Consider the following 17,955-nt stretch of genomic DNA (forward strand, 5'->3'; position numbering starts at 1 on the left):
CTACGGGGGCCCGGGAGAGCACATTGGTGTTCACCACATCAAAGTGTGTGTAGAATGCACGGAGCTCGCCTGAGTGTGATGATTTGCTGTCGCTTGAGCTGCCCCCTGGTTTTGCCTTGTAGGAAGTAATGGTGTGTGTGCCCTGCCACAACTGCCGAACGTCCGTCTCATCCTCCAGTTTTGAGTGAAAATCCCTTTTGATGGCTTTAATCAAGATCTTATCTCGACTTTTTCTTGTATGAAGCAGTGCCGCCGGACTTGAATGCCCGAGATCTAGTTCTCAGAAGAATGCAGACCTCCTGGTTCATCAAGTTTCAAGTAAATGACCTCTCATGATATTGGAGGAATTGTTAGGGGGGATCTTATAGAAACATATAAAATCCTTAAGGGGTTGGAGAGGCTAGATGCGGGAAGATTGTTCCCAATGTTGGGGAAGTCCAGAACCAGGGGTCACAGCTTAAGGATAAGGGGGAAGTCTTTTAGGACCGAGATGAGAAAACATTTCTTCACACAGAGAGTGGTGAGTCTGTGGAATTCTCTGCCACAGAAGGTCAAGTCAAGTCAATTTTATTTGTATAGCACATTTAAAAACAACCCACGTTGACCAAAGTGCTGTACATCTGATTAGGTACTAAGGAAAAAAATGAAACATACAGTGGCACGCAAACAGTTCACAGCGCCTCCTCAATGAGCCTCAAACGCTAGGGAGTAGAAATAGGTTTTGAGCCTGGACTTAAAGAAGTCGATGGAGGGGGCAGTTCTGATTGGGAGAGGGATGCTGTTCCACAGTCTAGGAGCTGCAACCGCAAAAGCGCGGTCACCCCTGAGCTTAAGCCTAGACCGCGGGATAGTGAGTAGCCCCAAGTCGGCCGACCTGAGGGACCTGGAGTTAGAGAGGTAGGTTAGAAGATTTTTGATGTAGGGGGGGGGAATGTCCATTTAGGGCTTTATACGTGAATAGGAGGAGCTTGAAGTTGATTCTGTACCGTACAGGGAGCCAGTGGAGAGAGGCCAGAATCGGGGTGATGTGGTCCCTTTTACGGGTACCCGTCAGGAGTCTCGCTGCGGCGTTTTGGACCAGTTGCAGGCGGGACAGGGAAGATTGGCTGATCCCAGTGTATAGGGAGTTGCAGTAGTCTAGGCGGGAGGAAATGAAAGCGTGAATGATTTTTTCTGTGTCATCGAATTGGAGGAAAGGTTTGATTTTAGCTATGGTACGAAGTTGGAAGAAGCTGGCTTTTACCACAGCGTTGACTTGCTTATCAAATTTTAATGCAGAGTCAAATATCATGCCAAGGTTTTTGACATGCGGTTTGACTAGGCAGGATAGGCTTCCAAGACTGCCTGTTATCGATTTGATGGAGTCGGGGGGGGGGGGGGGCGGGGGGGCGAATAGGATGACCTCAGACTTGCTCTCATTTAATTGGAGGAAGTTCTGTGCCATCCAACATTTTATGTCCTCAAGGCAGTGTAAGAGGCTGTTTAAATTTGACTGGTTGTTGGGTTTCAGGGGGAGGTAAAGCTGAGTGTCATCGGTATAGCAGTGGAAAGAAATGCCGTGCCTTTGAATGATTTGGCCAAGGGGGAGCATGTATAGAGAGATGAGAATGGGGCCTAGGATGGAGCCTTGTGGAACTCCGAAGGAGAGGCTAGCTGGAGCAGAGGAATAACTGCCTATGTTGATGGCGAAACTCCTATCTTTGAGGTACGAAGCGAGCCAGCTCAGGGCAGTGCCATCAATGCCAACCGCGTACCAGAGACGGTCAATAAGGATGGTGTGGTCCACTGTATCGAACGCTGCGCTGAGGTCGAGAAGGAGCAGGATTGCACAGTCGCCGGTGTCGATGGCGAGAAGCAGGTCGTTGTGTACCTTCAACAAGGCAGACTCTGTGCTGTGGTGGGCTCTGAAACCTGACTGGAAACTTTCCAGGATGGTGTTTTGGTGCAGGTAGGGCACTAATTGGTTTAGAATTGCCTTTTCAAGGACTTTTGACAGGAATGGCAGTTTGGAAATGGGTCTGTAGTTGCTAGGCAAGGTGGGGTCTAGGTTAGGTTTTTTCAGTAGGGGCTGGACCACCGCGTGCTTGAAACAGGTTGGAACAGTGCCAGTGGCCAGAGAACTGTTGATAATAGAGAGGATGCTGGGACCGGCTATTGCAATGACATCCTTCAGAAGGGCAGTGGGGGCAGGATCAAGGGGGCAGGTTGCAGGTTTCATAGCGGAGACAAACTTTGCAAGGGAGGATAGAGTGACGGGTTGGAAACAGTCCAATTTAGATGAACAGACTAGTGAGACAGCTAGGTAGTTGAGGCCAGTTCATTGGCTATATTTAAGAGGGAGTTAGACGTGGCCCTTGTGGCTAAAGGGATCAGGGGGTATGGAGAGAAGGCAGGTACAGGTTACTGTGCTGGATGATCAGCCATGATCATATTGAATGGCGGTGCAGGCTCGAAGGGCCGAATGGCCTACTCCTGCACCTATTTTCTATGTTATCAGCGTTGAATGATGGTTTGGTTTCTCTCTCTCTGCCGATGTTACCTAGCCTGCTGAGTAGTGTCTGTTTTGTTTCAGATTTCCAGCATTTGTATTTTTTTTTATTGCTTTTTGTTCTTAGGCTAATTCTAGTATAAGATCATCAACCTGCAATGTTAGCTCAGTTTCCTCTGTCCGCAAAAGCGGTCCGATATGCTAGACCTTTTCAATATTTTCCATTATTTCAAATTTGACAGATCTCGTGCTGTTTATTTTTTAATTGTATTTTCCATCTGTTCTCGGTCATCTCCTGAGATTTATGCTTCCTGTGGACAGATTAGCCACCATTAACAAGCTTTCGCTATCCTCTCTGTGACATCCATTTTTTCATTTGGTCTTCAACTTATTACAGATATTCACTTTGTTCTCTCCAGCTCTCCCACTTGTCTGCAACTTTATATATGCTTGTTTTCAAAAAATTGTTCACAATGATAAAAGAACTTTGATCTGAAACAAAGCTTTCTTTCTCCCTTGCAGACATTACCACTGTTTCCCGAGTGGTTTAAAAATATATATTATTATTTGAGATATCCAGCAGTTGTGTGCTTTGCTATTTCATCAACATTATTTTTTTTCTGTTTTCTTTTCTGTGTTATAGGAGAACCAAAGAAATTTGAAGCATCATTCAAAGGGCCAATTGCAAACAGGTAGGAGCAAATGTGGCTTTCAATTTCTCTCCAGATAAATTAAAGATTGTGTGGAATTTTAAGTGGCAGATTTTGCTTTTGACTCAGCGGGTCAGGCAGCATCTCTGGGGGGGAAAGGGATAGGTCCTGACCCGAAACCTGAGTTACTCCAGCACATTTCCACACAAAGGAAGAAACTCTCCCGATTGTGATGGAAATGGAGAGTGGCTCAGGACTGTAGAAAAAACATGGCCTCTCTTTTAAAATGTGTCAGCATGTAATGAGAATATGACAGTGACCAATGACTTGAGGCAAAGCTGTAGAATCCATTGTGTCTCACAGGGGTGAAAAAGCCAAAGACTAGAGGACATAGCTTTCAGGTGAAAGGAGCAAAATTTAGCAAGATTTGTGGCTATTTTTTATTACACAGAGAGAGGTAGAGTGCTAGGCATGGCGTTCGAAGCAGATACGATAGTGGCATTTACATAGGAACATGGATATGCTGGAAACGGAGGGATATGAATCTTGTGCAGGTCAATGAGATTAGTTTATCCTGGCATCATGTTCAGCATAGATCTTGTGGGCCGATGGGGTTATTTCTGTGCTGTGCTGTACTTTTCTATGTTCTATCCTCCTTGGATACTCAGTTGTCCTTTCGTGGTCTTTGGTCAACAGGAGCTGCACTGATATTATCTGCTGCTTGCTATTCATCGTGGCCCTCGTCGGATACTTCATTGTAGGCTTAGTAGGTAAGTCTACACTAGTGTATGTTGATGGCATGACTGAATGGAAAGTCATGAGTTCCAAGTGATGCTGAGTGCATTCATCTGATATGTATTAACTTATTCCTCACCTTCATAAACCCACAGTGATACAGTCAGATGATGCACTTTGTAGGATGTACTAGTGGGAGTCTTACTTTTGTGTTTACCAGTCTCAACACCCCTATTTTGTATTGGACCTCACCGCCCCTGTTTGGGTTTGGCATTGGCAGCCCTAAGACGTAGTTAATTTAATGGGAGGAGTATGAGTCCCACAACAGAAACACAATGGATGTCATACTCCAAAGACGTACAGGTATGTAGGTTAATTGGCTGGGTAAATAAAAATTGTCCCTAGTGGGTGTAGGATAGTGTTAATGTACGGGGATCACTGGGCGGCACGGACTTGGAGGGCCGAAAAGGCCTGTTTCCGGCTGTATATATATGATATGATATGATATGATTTGCTAGAACATAGAACAACACAGCACTGGAAACGTTCTTTCGGTCCACAATGTGACGAACATGAATGCAAAATAAACTAATCTCAACCGGCTTTACATGATCAATATCCCCCCCATCCTTTGCATATACATTTGCTTATCTAAAGGCTGATTAAACATCACTATTGTATCCTCCACCATGTTCACCCCTGGCGGCACACTCCAGGCATCCACCAGCCTCTGTTTTTAAAAACCGACCGCCTCTCCCCCTCGTACGGTTCGCAGCGAGCCGCCCCTCTCCTCTCCACTCCGGTCCTTCAGCCTTCGTGCCCCAGAAGGCGCCTGTCACAGCCGACCTTGAATTCGACACCACCGATTTCTGACAGCATCTGCAAAATTACAGAACATACTTCCTGCACTGACATCTATGTTAATATGTACGACAAACATTGAAGATCCTAGCACCAATCCTCGCAGTACACAACAGGTCACAGACTCTCGATCACAGAAGCATCCCTCCATCAACACCTTCTGCCTCTTATCACCAAACCATTTTTGGATCCAGCTTGCCTTGGAGCCCATGTGCTGTAACCTTCTGAATCAACCCATCACGCAGGACTTGTCAAATGTCTTATTAAAGTCTATGGAGACAACATCTTCAACCGTGCCCATCAGTCTCCTCTGTTACCTCTTCATAAGTAATCAAATTAGTGAGAGCATTTATTCTAATGGGTTTTCGATGGTCGACGTGGACCCAGTGGGCCGAAGGGCCTGTATCCATTCTGTATCCAGAAACTCAACTAAATGTACCTTTTATAAAGCAACTTGTTGACTGCTGATGAGCTTTTTAAAATCTGAAAATAAATGAATGGTGTGCACATCCATATTAGTGACAGATTTTGGTAGGGTATTTGGTAGTTTGTGCACCAAGTATATGGTTCATGTGGAGGTCTTCTTTCGTGTTCATCATGTTACATCACTGTCATCGTCCGTCCTGAAAAGGGCACAAGCTTCCGACGACAATCAGTGGGAGCCTCACTTGTACAGTAGACGATGGCGGTAGTAGATCTAGCTCAGGACACTTCCAGTTTCTAGCTCCGCGACATAAACGCTTCTTTGGGGCCCTTGTGGAGGTGAAGTTACTTTGGTTGTGAGTGGATGAGGATTTTCATAGATTTGTGAGCCAATGCTGTTCACTGTATGGGTGTGTGTACTTTCCCTGTAGACAGTTGACCTCTTTCTACGTAATAAAAGTAAGTTATTTTGCAGTACACGATGATTATTGATGAAAACCTTTTTTTTAGCCTGGACACATGGAGACCCTCGGAAAGTGATCTATGCGACCGACAGCCGCGGGGAGTTCTGTGGTCAAATAGGAACCTCAAATGAGTGAGTTATTTTCCTTTCACTTGATATGCAACTAGGTAGCCAAAACTCCATTAACTGCCGGGGTGCTGGCACTCCGGTCTAAAACTAGAAGATTCCCAGGTTCAATATCTTTGCATCTTTGGGCCTGAGAAAGACAGATAAAAATATAAGCCCGGGCAGTCCTTGAACCCTAGCTACTTTTATAAGAAAAAAAATCTGGTTCGTCAAAGAGTTCTTCACAATACAGACATATTGTTAGCATGGTTGTCAGAGAGAGGATGATCATATGAAGATGGTATCTCTGCAACTGACGTGGCAGTTACTCGACTGGAGAAAGGGGAGAGAATGTTTTATCAATGTGAGAGTGAGAATGTGCAGACCAATCTGAGGCAACACGTAATTGTGATGGGGCAGGAACAAGTCGAGTAGTCAATTGCTTGCTGGTCTAATAATTTTAAGTATGTTGACTGATAATTTGTACCAAGTACTATGACGTTGCAGCCCCAACTTAGTTCCTTTTTTTCTTTCCTTTATTTTTTCAGAGATAAGCCATTTCTGTTTTATTTCAACATTCTCAAGTGTGCCAGCCCTCTGTTACTGCTGAAATTACAGTGCCCAACAACACAGGTAAGAAAATTGCTGCCTTCTATGTGGGAATAGCTATAGCTTTCATTATTTTAAAGGTGCCGCGACATACACTCACTGTTAACTCTACCTTATTAGTTATTACACTTTTAAAAGTTTTTTTTAGCATTAGTTTAAGTTTCAAGATGCAGCATGGAAACAGGTCCTTCAGCCCACCTAGACCACATCGACCTTTGATCACCCGTCAACACTAGTCCCAATTTATTTGGGCGGCACGGTAGCGCAGCGGTAGAGTTGCTGCTTTACAGCGAATGCAGCGCCGGAGACTCAGGTTCGATCCTGACTACGGGTGCTGCACTGTAAGGAGTTTGTACGTTCTCCCCGTGACCTGCGTGGGTTTTCTCCGAGATCTTCGGTTTCCTCCCACACTCCAAAGACGTACAGGTATGTAGGTTAATTGGCTGGGTAAATGTAAAAATTGTCCCTAGTGGGTGTAGGATAGTGTTAATGTACGGGGATCGCTGGGCGGCACGGACTTGGAGGGCCGAAAAGGCCTGTTTCCGGCTGTATATATATGATATGATATGATATGATATCACTGCCTGTACATTACAGGCAATTTTATAGCGGCCAATTAGCAATCAAATCCACACGTCTTTGGGATATTGGGGGGAAACCAGAACACCCAGTGGAAACCCACATAGTCACAGGGAGAACATGCAAACTCCATGCAGACAGCTCCCAAGGTCAGGATTGCACTACAATATTTATGCCATTCTGCTGTTTCACATTTGTCATTGTTTTTATTATTCTATCATTATCATATACTCCGAACTTCATGTAAACAAGGAATTTCATTGCACCCTGATGTATATAACAATAAACTAATCTGTAAACTTCAAATGTATTTAACTATGTTGAAACTGCGGATATGTTTTGCAAAATATCTGGATTATTAGCCTGTCCGTGGCAGATCTAAATAACTTTGTTTTTTGCAGATATGCGTTAAAAAATGTCCAGACCAATTTGCAAGCTTCATCACTGCACACCAGTCCCGAAAATGGGAACCAAAGAAATGGAAGAAATACCTCCAGTTCTGTAGACCAGGCTTCAATGATTCTGACAAAGTGAGTTGCATTCACCTAACCTGTCCTTGTGTTTTTGTAAAGATTTATTTTCTTAGTCTCCTGCAGGCATTAAACTTTATTGGGTGCAGCAGAACGACACCCCAACCCTTCCTGAAGCTACCGACTCTTCGTGAATTCTCTCCTTCTTCATACTTTAGATGCTGAGCCTCTGCAGAGCACAGCTTCTTTGTACTGTCTCGGGTGGTTTCTTAATGGGCCATAAATCTTTCTGAGAATCTGGACAATGAGTGACAGAAGAATCAGAGTTGTAAAAGATGGCAATGCTGCAATTGTCTGCAATCCACACACACACACACACACACACACTGAATGGTGTGTGGGTCAGCATTCTGGCTGCTTCCCTTTGTCCACAGGTAATGGTTGTATCGGGGATGGATCCACAGACCTGTTAGTCTGTGTGGGTCATTGACACGCTGGACAGAAGACCATTCAGTGAGTCAGAAAGCAACTCAAAGTCCCCTTCATCAGGAGGCTATTTTGAGATGGGATAGGTGCAGCGATGATTTCCCCCAACCTGCCAAGGTCGTGGATTCATGTATAATATCAAGGCAGAAATAGGTTTAGTTAGCTTGGGTTTAAAAATTAATGATGTTTAGTTTAGAGATACAGCGCAGAAACGAAACAGACCCTTCAGCCTGACCAGCGATGATCCCCACATATTAACACTATCCTACACACACTAGGGCCAATTTACATTTATACAAAACCAATTAACCTACAAACCTTTACGTCTTTGGAGCGTGGGAGGAAATCGAAGATCTTGGAGAAAACCCATGCAGGTCACGGGGAGAACGTACAAACTCCGTACAGATAGCACCTGTAGTCAAGATCGAACCCAGGTCTCTGATGCTGTAAGGCAGCAACTCTACCGCTGCGCCACCGTGCCGTCCGTGTATCTCACGAGGAAAGTACAACATGCATGATACAAGCACACAATCAACTCTGCTCACTCTTTGCCTTTCAGCACCTTGCAGAAATATTACGGGATCAAGACTGTCCTACCTTTCTAACTCCCAGCAAGCCGTGTAAGTATGTTGTAGTTTGATTCTGCAACTTCAAGAGTTTACCTTGTCCTTTCCTTAAATTTATTTTAACCTGGTCACAAAAGTCTAAAATGAGAGCACAGATTGGATTGAATAAATTCTTGGTGCTGCTGCTGCAAATTTGATCATGATGATTTTTAATCTTCCAAAATTTACTTTAACCTCTTGTTTTGTGCAGTTACTCAGAGGTGCTTCCCTGCCATAGAAACCAATAAGGGTGTGATTATGGTCAACAACAAAACCAATTTTCAACTCGATGGAGCACTTGTGAATGCCACGCAGCTGCTGGACGGAGCCAAGTTCGTAAAGTTTTTTCTTGTTCTGATGATATGAATTTTATGGTTCTGGGGAAATGTTAAAACCAGAAGTGAGAGAACTCAAGAAAATAGGAGCAGGAGTTGACTACCAACCCTTTTAAGCCTGCCTCACCATTCAACATATTTATGACTGATCTATGCTGGAGGCAACTCCTCTTCTGTGCCACTTCCTAATTACCCTCAATTCCTTGATCTTTCAAATATTTATCCTTCACCACAGTAAATATATCTAATGATCCAGCCTCCACCTCATCAGATCAGTGAATTCAAGAGATTTGTAACCCTCTAAGGGCGAAGAAATTTCTACATAGCTCAGTCTTACATGATTGACCACTGTTTTGTAGTCATATCTCCTTGTTTGTGACTCTCTCTCCCGCTAGTGAGGTGGACTGGGGAGCATCTTTCCACACCAGGAAAGGTTTCAGTGTGAGTATTGAACTCCCCCAGGTCAGATGGACTGTGAGTTTAGTTAGTTTATTGTCATGTGTACTGAGGTACAGTGAAAAGTTTTTGTTGCGTGTTATCCAGTCAGCAGAACGACAGCGTGTTATCCAGTCAGCAGAAAGTATGATTACAATCGAGCCTTTTGCAGTGTATAGATACATGATAAGGGAATAATGTTTAGTGCAAGGTAAAGCCAGCAAAGTCCGATCAAGGATAGTCCGAGGGTCACCAAAGAGGTAGATAGTAGTTCAGCACTGCTCTGGTTGTGGTAGGATGGTTCAGTTGCCTGATAACAGCTGGGAAGAAACTGTCCCTGAATCTGGAGGTGTGCGAATTCAACTCGTTCTTCATAACTCATGGTGCCACACAGCTTTGTATTGTCAGTTCTGTACCTTTTGCCTGATGGGAGAGGGGAGAAGAGGGAGTGGCCAGGGTGCGACTCGTCCTTTATTTTGCTGCTGGCCTTGCTGAGGCAGGGCGAGATATAAATTTGGTACATCTATTCTGTAGCTTCAAGTCACACATGTATTGCTTTAATAATAATAATAATAATAATAAGCATTTATTTTATATAGCGCCTTTCCAGAAGCTCAATCATAAAATAAAAACAGACAGACTATCCAGTAATGGTACTCTTCCAGCTCAGTGAGAAGACTGAGGATTCAAACTGTACTCTCAGATTGAAGTATGTAATCTGGTCTGCCAATCCATTGCGAGGATGGAAATGGGTTGAATCGCCAGAGAGCTTTGGTTGTGTAGGTCACTTTTCATCTCTTGCAACATTGTTGTTTTTTTGAGTAGATAATTGCCCAGAGAGCAATAAAGATCATAAATCATACTCGTAATTGTAATTTGTTAACCAAGTATGTTTTGCAACATATGAGGAATTTGGTTTGCCATACAGTCACACCAAAAAAGCAACATGACACACAACCACGTAAAAATTTGACATAAACATCCACCAGAGCGGCTCCTCCACATTCCCCACAGTGATGGAAGGCAATAAAGTCTTATCTTTCCTCCTTTCCTCCTGCAGTTGGGGGAGTCGAACCATCCGCAGCCGGCGATCAAGCTCCCACGTCGGGGCGGTCTAAGATTTAGATTTAGATTTAGAGATACAGCGCGGAAACAGGCCCTTCGGCCCACCGAGTCCACGCCGCCCAGCGATCCCCATACATTAACACTGTCCTACACGCACTAGGGACAATTTTTACATTTACCCAGTCAATTAACCTACATACCGGGGCGGTTGAACTCCTTGTTGCTCCTGAAATCGGTCGCTAACCAGGGACCACGAGCTCCACAATGTTAAAGTCCGCAGCTCTTGCAGGTTGGAGCACCAAAGGCCGACCCCTGGCAAAGGGATCGCCCTCTCCAAGATGTTAAAGTCCACAGTTTTGGAGCTCTAGAAGTCCCAAACAAGAGGTCACCAACTCCACGATGTTCGGCCGAAGTGCAGATGATTTTGTTCCACTACTACAGCTGTTAGGTATAGGGTTAAGTAGTCTCTTCACTGCCTTATAGCTTTCCTGAGAGGTCTACTAGTAATGCGTGCACACATCAAACCACATTGTCACCTACCTTATTCACAATGTCAGCTTATTTGGCATTGGGTTCGTTACCAATTTAAATGCTTTGAAAATGCTCCAAACCTTTAAACATGGCAGAGAGAAGGAGAAAATGTGACTGCATTTCAACAACAGTTCAACAGAGCTTTATTTGTCATTCGGTACCAAGGTACCGAACGAAACTACATAGCAGTCACACACAAAAAAGAACACAAGACACATGACCCCAACACAAACGTCCATCACAGTGACTCCAAACACCCCCTCACTGTGATGGAAGCAACAAAACTTCCACTCTCTTCCCCTCGCCCACGGACAGACAGCTCGTCCCCGACCGACCCGCACAGTCCCCGCAAGGGGATGGAAGTCCCCGCGGCCGAGCCGCACCGGGCGCTGAAACGTCTCGTGGCCGAACCGGGCGATGTTAGGCCCCGCGACCGAGCCGTGCGCAGCTAAGTCCCGCGGCCAATCCGCACCGGGCGATGTTAGGCCCCACGGCCGAGCCGCACCGGGCGATGGAAGGCCCCGCGACCAAGCCGCACCGGGCGATGTTAGGACCCGCGGCCGAGCCGCACCGGGCGATGTTAGGCCCCGCGGCCGAGCCGCACCGGGCACTGTTAAGTCCAGCGGCCGAGCCGCACCAGCGATGTTAGGCCCCGCGGCCAAGCCGCACCGGGCGATGGAAGGCCCCGCGGCCAAGCCGCACCGGGCACTGTTAAGTCCAGCGGCCGAGCCGCACCGGGCGATGTTAGGCCCCGCGGCCGAGCCGCGCCCCGCGCCGTGAGGAAGAGACCTAAAAGAGAAAGGTTTCCCCCACCCACCAACACCACCACCCCCCCACCCCCCACACATGCACAACCAAAAAAGGAAAAAAGACGAACAGACTGCTAGCGAGCCGCAGCCGTTAGGCGCCGCCACTTCCGCTGGACCTGGACCAGCATCGCATATGAAAGCCTGTATCCAACTTATTGTGACACTTGGGGTAGGGGAAGTGGTGTGGATGGCACCCCTTTGATGCTTGTGTTTGGCTGCCTGCCACTGTATGTTTCTTTTTTTTTTTTCCTAATCAGATGTGCAGCACTTTAGTCAACGTGGGTTGTTTTTAAATGTGCTATACAAATAAAATTGACTTGACTTGACTTGACTTGTGTACAGACTTGAAAAAGGATTACAATAGACAATAGTTGCAGGAGGAGGCCATTCGGCCCTTCAAGCCAGCACCGCCATTCAATGTGATCATGGCTGATCATTCTCAATCAGTACCCCGTTCCTGCCTTCTCCCCATACCCCTTGACTCCGCTATCCTTAAGAGCTCTATCTAGCTCTCTCTTGAAAGCATTCAGAGAATTGGCCTCCACGGCCTTCTGAGGCAGAGAATTCCATAGATTCACAACTCTCTGACTGAAAAAGTTACACTGTGATGCCAACATTGGTAATGTTTAGGAAAGAACTGCAGATGCTGGTTTATACCGAAGATTGACACAAAATGCTGGAGGAACTCAGCGGGGACAAATGGAATAGGTGATGTTTTGGGTCAAGACTACTTTTGTCCACGTAGGGTTGTGTTTATCTGCAGATCCCGCGTTTGTAGAGTTCTATGTTTCATTAGCTAAGATATCCCAACAGATAGACATTTGGGGAGCCCCTTGTAGCCTGGGAGTTTCCGGGATAGGCAGAATCCCTCTTCGTTGAGCATCATTTCTTTAGGACACTTTTCCTCTTCCCCCAAGACCTCACCCACCACATTGCCCACTTCTTCCACCTTCCCATTGTCCATGTGTTTGTAATGCAAGTTTAATGTTGGTATGAACTATTTATTCCAAAGGGGAGCAAATGAAGTTCGTGAAGCCAGAGAGGTGGTAATGAAGGTGTTTGAAGATTACACCAAGTCTTGGTACTGGATTTTGATGTAAGTAATTAAATGACTATTGCTTGTTCCATTTTGGCACTTCTTGCCCCTTTTCCCAGTCTCTAAAGTTCCATCCTCTTTATTCACCTTCCCGAATATCTCCAAACATGGCTTTGTGTTACATTTGGGCCTGATTGCATTCCTGCGCTGTGTCTGGGATGATGTGCTGTGTAAGTTCCAGCTATTGTTAACTGATCCAGTGCTATTTTCTTCCACAGTGGTATGGTCCTCGCACTAGTATTTAGTCTAATCGTGGTTCTATTGATGCGCTTCATTGCCAAAGTCATGGTGTGGCTATCCATTCTGCTGGTCGTTGCTGGCCTCGGCTATGGTACGTCAACACTTCCGACCGGAGGTCAAAGTTGACATTCTTCTACAAAGATCATCGGGGAACAACCTGCTCTCCTCTGAGACAGATTCAGCAGGTCAATAGACAATAGACAAAAGGTGCAGGAGTAGGCCATTCAGCCCTTCGAGCCAGCACCGCCATTCAATGCGATCATGGCTGATCACTCTCAATCAGTACCCCGTTCCTGCCTTCTCCCCATACCCCCTCACTCCACTATCCTTAAGAGCTCTATCCAGCTCTCTCTTGAAAGCATCCAACGAACTGGCCTCCACTGCCTTCTGAGGCAGAGAATTCCACACCTTCACCACTCTCTGACTGAAAAAGTTCTTCCTCATCTCCGTTCTAAATGGCCTACCCCTTATTCTTAAACTGTGGCCCCTTGTTCTGGACTCCCCCAACATTGGGAACATGTTTCCTGCCTCTAATGTGTCCAATCCCCTAATTATCTTATATGTTTCAATAAGATCCCCCCTCATCCTTCTAAAATCCAGTGTATACAAGCCCAATCGCTCCAGCCTTTCAACATATGACAGTCCCGCCATTCCGGGAATTAACCTAGTGAACCTACGCTGCACGCCCTCCATAGCAAGAATATCCTTCCTCAAATTTGGAGACCAAAACTGCACACAGTACTCCAGGTGCGGTCTTACCAGGGCCCGGTACAACTGTAGAAGGACCTCTTTGCTCCTATACTCAACTCCTCTTGTTACGTCCAACCTAAACGTCCAAGTTTAGGTTTATTATTATCACGTGTATTGAGGTACAGTGTAAAGTTTTGTTTTGCAGGCTATCCAATCAGACAGATATACCAGAGATAAGTACAATCGAGTCAAACTCCAGTACAATAGATAGAGCAAAGGGTAAGATACAGAGTGCAGATTATAGTTCTCAGCATTGCAACACATCATTTTCATAGATAAAGTCCAATGTACTCAATGGGATAGAGGTGAATCGGACAGTACCCTAACTTAATGAAGGACCGACTCCTTGGCTAAGATCAAGGACCGATGGATGTGGTACGGAGTGGGGTACGGAGCCTGGTGTGGGACACGAGAAGGGTAGCTAAGAATGGGCCGCAGTACAATTTTGAGACCAGGTTAGATGACTAGTATAGCCTGGGTTGAATTTGGTTTGGTACCCTCCGCTAAGAAAATGGGACTTCGAAAGGAAATACTGACTTGTGACGTTTTGAGATTGTGATGAGATTTGGCTGGGATGTCTCAGATACCTCGGCTGCAGCCGAGGTATCTGAGACATCCCAGCCAAATCTCATCACAATCTCAAAACGTCACAAGTCAATATTTCCTTTCGAAGTCTCATTGAAGCCTGAGCTTCAATTTGGGGTACAACGGAAAATGCTTCAGAAACTGACTGAGAGCAAGATCAGTGGGGAATTAGGAAAGTGGGAAATTAAGGGTATCAGAAAAGGAAAACAGTTTCTGAACTGTTTAGATCAAGTGCATGTCACAGTGGCCATAAATTAATGATTTGCTTCTCGTAGGAATTTATCACTGTTACTCGGAATATGCAAGTTTGAAAGGCATTCAAGGCTCTGACGTCAATATCAAAGACGTGGGTTTCCAGACTGACCTGCGTGTGTACCTACACCTACGGCAGACCTGGCTGGCATTCAGTAAGTATTGTTTCACTGCAGCACATTGCAGTAGGTTGCTGGTTTCAACTGCTTCTGACTGAGATTTCACCGCCTCAGCACTCCCTGCAAATCTGGAGACTTTATCAGCTTATTATATGTAAGCAGATTTCTTCAGTCCATGTTCAGACCACTGTATTAATTATCAACATCGATCAATCGCAATTGAGTAACAGGTAAAAGCTTGTCAAACCTCTGAAAAGATCCTAACATCGCACAAATATAATCTGAACTTCTCATGTGTGCAACTGTGCCATGAAGTTCAGATTATTTCAGTGCTATGTTAGGATCTTTTCAGAGAGGTTTGACATGGTTTTACCTTTTACTCAATCGCAGTTGATCGATGTTTATAGAAAAAGGAGTGAAAAGCAAAACCTTATTTTTAGAAATCGCTGGTTTCTCACCAAGGCAATGCAATTGCCTCACAGTTTCTGAACGGAGGAGATTGGCGGTCCTTGAGGAAAGAGGATAATTTGCTGATGATGCCAGTGTCAGACCCACAGACTGCCACATGTAGGACAGGAGGTGTTTGTCCGTGCAGAAAAGTGGGTAGTTGAGATAGTGGTGTCTACCTTTCGCCATTCACACTGGGCTTTAAGTGTACCCTGTTGACACTCAAAGCTACCCCATATATTCCTTCTCTACTTGGAACAGTCATGGGCAAGTGATTCCCATTTCTTCCAAGACTTTGAGAAGATTTTTTTGTCTTCCTGGTAATTTATTGCTATGATGGAACTTGGGGTGTCTACTTCAGGAGCCTAGTGTTGGGCAAGGAAATGATAGATAGACACAAAAAGTTGGAGTAACTCAGCGAGACGGGCAGCATCTCTGAAGAAAAGGAATGGGTGACTTTAATCTCATAACTCCTCCAAATTCTGTTTTAATCCAAAAGATAGTTCACATTTACTAAAATGCTATTTTTGTTAACAAATATTTAGTGGAACTGAATTTCTTTTTCTTATCTCTGGGGATTTGTGCTGTGGCAACCTCCCTAGTGTTCATGGACAGACTGATATTTTGGCTGTTCATTCTGCTCCTCCCTAAACCAGGAATATTGTCTGCAAACGAGAGTTATTATCAGTCTTGTTAAACAGAGGAGGCTTATGTGATATAAATATATATTTCCTGGATGAGAAATAATTAAAACCTGATCTTGAGGCATTTGCAGTTTTCTAGTCAGTGTTTGGATTCTTGAATTATGCCTTTAAGTTCTCTGAATAAGTATTTACTGCCTTTTTTTTTTTTTTGCTGCAGTGATCACCCTGATCATAGTTGAAGTTATCATCATTCTCTTGTTAATATTCTTACGGAAACGAATTGCCATTGCAATCGCCTTGATCAGGGAGGCCAGCAGGTAAGTTCACTCCAGTTACAGAGAAGGTGGGTCAAGATGAAAGGAGGTCAACAGAGGTGGAGAATGGGGTTTGGGTGGATCGATGGATGAAGAATGCACAGAGTGGTTGAAGCAGGTGGGCTTCAGTGATAGTACGAAGAGACAGTGGAGGCACTGAAAATGGAGTAGAGCAGAGGTGGAGTGGCAGAGAAGCAGGATTTTGGGGTGCGAACCTGGTAGAAGTAAACTTCTAAAGAGGTAGTTAGGTGTCTCATGACGGTCCAATCTCTATCATTTCCAGTATCTCACCTTTTCCCAAGAGAACTGACATCTGCCTTTATACCTCTCCATTCTATCTTCGCACGGCCCTGGTTCTCCACTCTCCAACTTGTAGCAATGATTTATTTGTGCTTCTTTCACTTGATTTTGTTTATTCATTGCTCATGGCATGGTCTCCTCTATGTTAAAGAGACCAGATTGGAGCGTTTTTCATGCTTCACAGAGATCTTTCATTCAGCCCTGAAGCATAGCTGCCTCACCAACAGTCTTTCCCTTCCTTCTTTGTTTTTTTTAGTATATGCTAAATGCATGTTTTTAGTGTTCCTTAGCTTGTATTATGTGGGAGGTGGGGGAAACTTTTTCTAATCTCTTACCTCGACGGAGATGTGATTTTTTTTTTTCCCGTATCGTATCTCCGTCCGCACTGCGGCCTAACATCGAAGAGTTGGTGGGCCTCTGCTAGAGACTGACTTCGAGAACTCCACTGCAGGAGCCAGCGGACTTGCGATTGCTTGTCAATTTAATTAATTGCCTCCCTCCCACTCTCTTCTGCCCATTTGGCACCTACACGACGTAACATTTAATTCAACAATTTCAGATACAGTCTTGCTATTCCCATTTACAGTGTCTTCAGATTCATCTCTGGATGTCCATTAATATTTTGCATTTTGCTTTGCTCTATCATTCATTTTAACATCCAATCTTACTCGCTGTGCGTATGCTTTGATAGATATTCTTTTGTTTTTGCCTCCGCCCCCCACCCCCGCTCTCTTTTCCTACTTCTTTAATCTTGTTTATTCTGTAACAATTTCTGATTGTGAAAGTAATTGACATGAAAGAGTTTCGATTTTTCTCTCTCCTTGGTCACTTCCTGTTGACTATTTCTAGCATTATTTTGAGGTAGATGTCGTTTGTGGCAGTTCATAGCCTTGGCCCAGGTGCAGGGAATGTGGTTTTAAGGGGAAGAGAGTTGTGTTAAAACTATTCCATACTTTAATGTTCTCTTTATTCTCTTCCCACAGAGCCATCGGATACATAATGTCGTCTCTTTTCTATCCACTCATCACTTTCGTCCTGCTGTTATTCTGCATAGCTTACTGGGCCATAACAGCTGTGTATCCTCTGAAATAAATGAGTTGGCTGTGACCGTCAGATTTATTTCTACCAATAATGACAGTTCCTCTGAAAAACTGTAGCCGTAACATAGTTGCTGAGCTGATCCCATAGCTAAACATGGCGTCAGTCTGAAGAAGGGTCTCAGCCCGAAACGTCACCCATTCCTTCTCTCCTGAGATGCTGCCTGACCTGCTGAGTTACTCCAGCATTTTGTGAATGAATCCATAGCTAAACATAGTGATTATGAAGTAGTTTCTCTGATGAGCCAATGCATTGATTGTGTATGAAAGGAAAAGGAGGTGATTTGGGGATAAGTACCCTGATGGGTATAGTTTCTGCCACATCTAGTAAGATCTCAGGATGTGATCCAGTAATACTGTCAAAGGCTCTGCGTATCCTTGCTAGTGAGGCAGCAGGTTGAGTTCAAAATCTGCCCCAGACAATTTAACACAAAATTCTGGAAGCATATCATTGTTGGAGGG

At 44.8% G+C, this 17,955-nt stretch overlaps 1 protein-coding gene across 3 annotated transcripts in view; it reads left to right on the forward strand.

The window, feature by feature from the left end:
• slc44a2 (solute carrier family 44 member 2 (CTL2 blood group)) overlaps window positions 1–17,955 on the forward strand; it is a 61,793-nt gene that overhangs the window by 27,243 nt on the left and 16,595 nt on the right. For all 3 annotated transcript variants that reach the window (XM_078429635.1, XM_078429634.1, XM_078429637.1), the window contains exons 2-13: window positions 3,132–3,180; window positions 3,835–3,908; window positions 5,668–5,752; window positions 6,274–6,358; window positions 7,315–7,443; window positions 8,429–8,489; window positions 8,686–8,806; window positions 12,662–12,745; window positions 12,964–13,076; window positions 14,596–14,727; window positions 16,000–16,099; window positions 17,380–17,472. In XM_078429635.1, the coding sequence (XP_078285761.1) occupies window positions 3,132–3,180; window positions 3,835–3,908; window positions 5,668–5,752; window positions 6,274–6,358; window positions 7,315–7,443; window positions 8,429–8,489; window positions 8,686–8,806; window positions 12,662–12,745; window positions 12,964–13,076; window positions 14,596–14,727; window positions 16,000–16,099; window positions 17,380–17,472 (1,126 nt within the window). The remainder of the gene's footprint in view (window positions 1–3,131; window positions 3,181–3,834; window positions 3,909–5,667; window positions 5,753–6,273; window positions 6,359–7,314; window positions 7,444–8,428; window positions 8,490–8,685; window positions 8,807–12,661; window positions 12,746–12,963; window positions 13,077–14,595; window positions 14,728–15,999; window positions 16,100–17,379; window positions 17,473–17,955) is intronic.

Source organism: Rhinoraja longicauda, chromosome 37, assembly GCF_053455715.1.
Source record: "Rhinoraja longicauda isolate Sanriku21f chromosome 37, sRhiLon1.1, whole genome shotgun sequence".
NCBI classification, from domain to species: domain Eukaryota; kingdom Metazoa; phylum Chordata; class Chondrichthyes; order Rajiformes; family Arhynchobatidae; genus Rhinoraja; species Rhinoraja longicauda.